Below are 6,644 nucleotides of genomic sequence, written 5' to 3'. Positions count from 1 at the left end.
ATACATAAAACAATTGATGACATAAAATATTAAGCCTCTGGTGATTTATTTTTCAATATGTTTGGATTCAGAATATTATTTTAAAATGTGTTTGATGCGTTTAAATATGCAAGTACTCTGGACACATAACACTGGGGAAAGCTAAAAGAGATGCTCCAAATAGGGAAAAACATGCAAATAAGTGAATTTTAGATACTCATTATTACTAACTTCATTTTTAGTTTCACCTAATTATATATCTTCATTACCATGATATTGTCTCATAGACTTTCACAAAGATCAATGGAAACAAACAACAGAAGTTCTGGGACAGACTTCATCCTTCTGGGGTTTTCTGACCGACCACAGTTAGAACGCATCATCTCTGCAGTTGTCTTCATCTTCTATGTCATGACTTTGGTAGGAAACACAACCATCATTCTTGTGTCTTATCTGGATGCCCAGCTCCATACTCCCATGTATTTCTTCTTATCCAATCTGTCTTTTCTGGACCTCTGTTATACAACTAGCATTATCCCCCAGATGCTGGTAAATCTATGGGGTCCAAAGAAATCAATTACATATGGAGGGTGTGTGCTCCAGTTCTTCTTTGCCCTTGACTTGGGAGCCACAGAATGTCTTCTCTTGGCCGTGATGGCCTATGACCGCTATGCTGCTGTCTGTCAACCTCTTCACTACACAGTAATCATGCACCCTCAGCTATGCCAGAGGATGGTGCTGACTGCCTGGTTGGGTGGTCTTGGCAGTGCCTTAATTCTTTGTTCCTTGACTTTGAAGTTGCCAAGATGTGGGCACAGGAAAGTGGATAATTTTTTCTGTGAGATGCCAGCTTTGATCAAGATGGCTTGTGTTTATTCAAAAGTGATTGAGATCATTGTCTTTACTCTCGGAGTGATATTTCTTCTAGTACCTTTATCATTAATTCTTATCTCATATGGAGTCATCGCTCAAGCTGTAATGAGGATCAAGTCAGCAGCAAGGTGGCGTAAGGTTCTAAATACATGTGGTTCCCACCTCACAGTCGTAACACTGTTTTATGGAACACTAATTTATATGTACATGAAGCCACAGAATAAGACATCTCAAGATGAAGGGAAGTTCTTCACTCTCTTTTACACAATTGTCACACCTAGTCTTAATCCTCTAATTTACACTTTAAGAAACAAAGATGTGAAGAGTGCAATGAAGAGAATACTATTGATTAAAATATGTTCATCAACATCATGTTAAATGGAAAAAATAAATTGCATTGTAAAGAGTTAAAGAAATATTAGCCTTTATTGACAGACACTGAATCTATTCATTTATTCAAAGGCCTTTATTGGGTGTTCCCTTTACATGAAAACTTGTTCTGGGTACAAAGTTTAGCTTTGGAATTAAATAGGAAATGGAGAGAAATAATGAGATACAGATACAGATACATAAATAAAACACAATACATAAGCTGAAACAACTTCAAAGATAATGGTAGACTACAGTTAAAATATAATTTATGAAATGCAGTAAAATACAATAATAGACATATGCAAAAAGTATTGAGGAAAGATTTCATGTGAGCATCTATTTTGATGTAGAATGATACTGGAATCTGGTATTTTTTCTTCTGAATTTTACTAATTTTATGAGAAAAGACACTCTCCTTCATTCACATGACATAGTTAGAGCAGCCTTATCACGGATATTAACTGCCTCCCAACACATATTCCATTTTCTGCCTCAAGTCTTCATAGGATATATGGCCCTTGTACTGCAAATTCCATTCCCTAGACTGAATTCCACCATCACAATCCCAGGGAAACCATGTAAACAACTTCTGGTCCATCTTCTTAAATAAAAAACAGCTAATTATCATCACCTTCCTCATGACCCTTGCTGTTGGCTTGAATGTAAAGGTGGAGGATACATAGGTTTGACCACGCAAATGAAAAAAAAAAAATCCTACAACAGAAAATAGTGGTAAGATAAATGAGATCAGCACCTACGATTCTACCTGTGGCCCTGGTATCCCTGCTTCATGTCCTGGCTACTTAGCTACAGGTCCAGCTCTCTGCTATGGCCTGGGAAATGTGCAGAGGATGACTCAAGTGCTTGGGCCCCTGCATCCACGTGGAAGACCTGGAGGAAGCTCCTGGTTCCTGGCTTCAGAGAGTCCCAGCCTCAGCCTTTGCAGCCATTTGGGGAATGAACCAGTGGATGGAAGGCCTCTCTCTCCATCTCTCCCACTCTCTGTAACACTGCCTTTCAAATAAATAAATAAATCTTTTAAAAAAGTAAGATAAATGCACAGCAACCACATTGAGAGGGTAACACCTGTAGATTATCAAAGGGAAAAATCTTCTATATGGTTTAATATTAATTAAGCCAATATTTCAAGGTCTTTCTGATGCAGTACATTAGCTCTTACCCTTATATGGCCTGTGAAGGAGTTTAGATTTAATTTGAGAGAGCATTGTGGTTCCTGGATGAGAAGCACCAGCATCATGTACCAGTTTACTAAAAGACAAATTCCTGGACCTCACTCCAGAACCAGGTCAGCAATTTGAGGGAGGCTTAAGAGTCTACCTTGTTTTCAAGATGCATTCCAGGAGATTCTGATCAGGCTAAAGTTTGGGAATCACTGTTGTAAGGAATACAGAGCAATCCTCCAGTGCTATGAACAGAAAACTGACAGAACATGGTTTTACGGATTTAAATAAGTTCCTTCTTGGCAGATACATTAAAAAAAAAAATGGGTATGTTTCTTCAAATGCCCTAAATGTCAGATTCCAGATCAAGACTCATCCGTGGCAGACTTAAAAAAGTTATTTATTTGAATGTCAGAGTTAGAGAGAGGGAGAGACAGAGAGCAAGATCTTCCATCTGGGGCCTGCGCTGTGGCATAGCAGGTAAAGCTGCCACCTGCAGTGCTGGCATTCCATATGGGCACTGGTTCGAGTCAGCTGCTCCACTTCACATCTAGTTCTCTGCTATGACCTAAGAAAGCATAGCTCTGGCCATTGTGGCTAATTGGGGAGTGAACCAACAGATGGAAGACCTCTCTTTATCTCTCTCTCTCTCTCTCTCTCTCTCTCTCTCTGCCTCTCTTTCTCTCTGTGTGTAACTCTGACTTTCAAGTAAAGAAATAAGAATCTTAAAAAAAAATCTTCCATCTGCCCATTCACTCCCCAGATAGCCTGGGCCAGGCTGAAGCCAGGAGCTTCATTCAGGTCTTCTACATGATTGGCAGGGACCCAAGCACTTGGGCTGTCTCCCACTGCTTTTTCTAGGCCTTTAGCCCTTATGTGGTGCCAGCATTTCAGGCAGCAGCTTTACCTGCTATGCCACAATGTCATATCTCATAACAGACTTTTTTAATCCCTCAATTGAAGTAATGAGGAAAATAAGACGTTTCACTTAAGGTTAGATCAAGTCATTGTAAAAGGTTAGTCCTTATTTAATACTGTATCCTTCTTCCACTTAGCTTTATAATTTTTTTCTCTCATTGGATGGTGATAGTAAATGATAATTGTTTGAAAGGGTGCTTGATGCTTTAAATTGAAACAAAATATAGCAGTCTCATGGTTGTCTGCTATCTTCACATTATTTTACCTGTAAGTACAAATTCTGAAGAATTCTTGTACTGAAGAATAAACTAAAGCCACTTCTCCATAATTCAGCCATTTCAGAGATTTGAAAGCCTCTCTGTGAGTGAACTCTTCCCATTTATGATGAAAGACACCACCTGCATGAAATCATTGGAGAAAAGGGGTAGTAAGGTTTATTAATTCTCTTGAGTCACTGAACCTTATTGTTCCCAAATAGTCACACTAACACTATCATATCTATATTCTGACTCCTCTTTGCAGATAAATTTAAAGTTGTCCATTATAAAAATCATGGCAAAAATGAAGAACATGGGAGAGGATGGTGTTATCAGAGTACAGGGGAAAGCAGAAACATACAAGCACCTTATGGTATTAAGGGCCACAGAGAACAGGTACTCACATATAGCATGGTGAAATTGTGGCGACTAAAAATAAATATGTTTCTTTGTGAGAAGGGCTGATCTCAAGTCTTGACAAGACTTTTTAATGGAGAAGAGTTTGAATGTTCCCAAAACAGGGAAGCCCATTCACCCTACTTCTATTAAATAGAATACTGGAAGCTCCAGCTAGAGCCATGAAACAAGAGAAGGAAACTGAAAGCGTCCAAATAGGAAAGCAGGAAGCTAATGTACACATTTTTGAAGAGGACATTATCATATGCATAGAAAATTCTAAGAACTCATCCAAGCAACTTTTAGAACTAATAAATGAATTTGGTAACATTGTTTGATATAAAATCAACACACAAAAATCTGTATTGTCTCTATAAAATAACAAGAAACTATGAAAAGAAACCAAGAATACATCTTATTCACTAGACCTACCAAAAATACTCAGAAAAAATTTAACCAATAAGGCAAAAGAACTATAGACTGGAAGCTGTAATAAAAAAAGACATTGACAAAAGGTATTCCACACTAACTGAAACCAAAAAAGAGCTGTTGTGGCCATCCTAATATCAGACAAAATAGACTCTAACACAAAAACAGCTAAAAGAACGGCACTATGCAATGATTAAGAGATCAATACAACAGGAAGATGTGACTATAATAAATGTATATGCACCCAAATACAGGGCAACTGGCCATTTAAAGGAAATGTTATTGGATCTATAGAATACAATAATAATGGGGGACTTCAGTACCCCACTTTCAGCAATGGACAGATCAACCAGACAGAAAATCAGCAAGGAAACAATATAGTTAATTGACACTATGGACCAAATAGACCTAACGGATATTTACATAACTTTTCATCATACAGTTGCAGAACACACATTCTTATCAGCAGTGCCTGAAACTTTCTCTATAATAGACCACATACTAGGCCATAAGGCAAGTCTCAGCAAATTCAAAAAAGTTATAATCATACCATGCATCTTCTTTGACCACAAAGAAATGAAGCTGGAAAGCAATAACTCAAGAATCTCTAGAATATATGCAAATACATGGGGACTGAACAACATGCTCCTGAATAAACAGTGTGTCACAGAAGAAATCAAAAGAGAAATCAAAAATTTTTGTAAATGAATGACGAATATAATATAACATATCAAAATGTATGGGATACAGAAAAGTAGTGTTGAGGAAAGTACGGCCAGCACCGTGGCTCACTCAGCTAATCCTCCACCTGTGGTGCCAGCATCCCGGGTTCTAGTCCCAGTTGGGGTGCTGGATTCTGTCCTGGTTGCTCCTCTTCCAGTCCAGCTCTCTGCTGTGGCCCAGGAAGGCAGCGAGGATGGCCCAAGTGCTTGGGCCCTGCATCGGCATGGGAGACCAGGAAGAAGCACCTGGCTCCTGGCTTCGGATCAGCACAGCGCGCCAGCCATAGCGGCCATTTAGGGGGTGATCCACCAGAAGGAAGACCTTTCTCTCTCTCTCTCTCTCTCTCTGTCTAACTCTGGAAAGTACATAGCCAATGGTGCCTACGTCAAGAAATTAGAAAGGCACCAAATAAATGAGCTATCAATGCAGTTCAAGGGCTGCACTGATAGAAAAACAACAGCAAACCAAACCAAAACTAGTAGGAGAAAAGAAAAAATTAAAATTAGAAAGGATCCCAAATAGCTAAAGTAATGTTACACTCCAAAAACCAAGCTTGAGGCATCACAAGAACAGATTTCAAGACATACTACAGGGCAGTTATAATCAAAATAGCATAGTGCTGGCACAAAAACAGATGATAGACCAATGGAACAAAGTAGAAATGCTGGAAATCAATAAAAGCATCTAAATCCAATTTATCTTTGATAAAGAAGCTAAAACCAATCCCTGGAGCAAGGAGCAAGGACAGTCTCTTGAACAAATGGTGCTGAGAAAACTGTATTTCCACATGCAGAAGTACAAAGCAAGACCCCTACCTTACATCTTATACAAAAATCCACTGAAAATGGATTAAAGAACTAAATCTATGATCTGGTAGAGGACATTGGGGAAACCCTGCAAGACAGTGGCACAAGCAAAGAGTTCTTAGAACGGACCCCAGAGGCACAGGCAATCAAAGCCAAAATTAACAATTGGGATTATATCAAATTGAGAAGCTTCTGTACTACAAAATAAAACACTAAAAAAAGTGAAGAGGCAACCAATGGAATGGGAGAAATTATTTGCAATCTATTCAACTGATAAAGGATTAATAACAAGAATATATAAAGAGGGCCGGCGCCGCGGCTCACTAGGCTAATCCTCCGCCTTGTGGCGCCAGCACACCGGGTTCTAGTCCTGGTCGGGGCGCCGGATTCTGTCCCTGTTGCCCCTCTTCCAGGCCATCTTTCTGCTATGGCCAGGGAGTGCAGTGGAGGATGGCCCAAGTGCTTGGGCCCTGCACCCCATGGGAGACCAGGAGAAGCATCTGGCTCCTGCCATCGGATCAGTGCGGTGCGCTGGCCACAGTGCGCCGGCCGCGGTGGCCATTGGAGGGTGAACCAACGGCAAAGGAAGACCTTTCTCTCTGTCTCTCTCTCTCTCACTGTCCACTCTGCCTGTCAAAAATAAAAGAATATATAAAGAGATTAAGAAACTCAACAACAACAAAACAAACAAACCAGTTAAGAAATGGGCA

At 39.7% G+C, this 6,644-nt stretch overlaps 1 protein-coding gene across 1 annotated transcript; it reads left to right on the top strand.

Moving 5' to 3' along the window:
• The first annotated feature begins 282 nt into the window (after positions 1–282).
• On the top strand, positions 283–1,230 carry LOC108177328 (putative olfactory receptor 2W6). The gene has a single exon (XM_017344805.2). It carries the CDS (start codon positions 283–285, stop codon positions 1,228–1,230), a length of 948 nt encoding a protein of 315 aa, XP_017200294.2.
• The last annotated feature ends 5,414 nt before the right edge of the window (positions 1,231–6,644 follow it).

The sequence above is a fragment of the Oryctolagus cuniculus genome, chromosome 5, assembly GCF_964237555.1.
Source record: "Oryctolagus cuniculus chromosome 5, mOryCun1.1, whole genome shotgun sequence".
Classification (NCBI taxonomy): Eukaryota; Metazoa; Chordata; class Mammalia; order Lagomorpha; family Leporidae; genus Oryctolagus; species Oryctolagus cuniculus.
The sequence above is the reverse complement of the archived record's forward strand: the minus strand, read 5'-3'. Positions and strand labels throughout refer to the sequence as shown.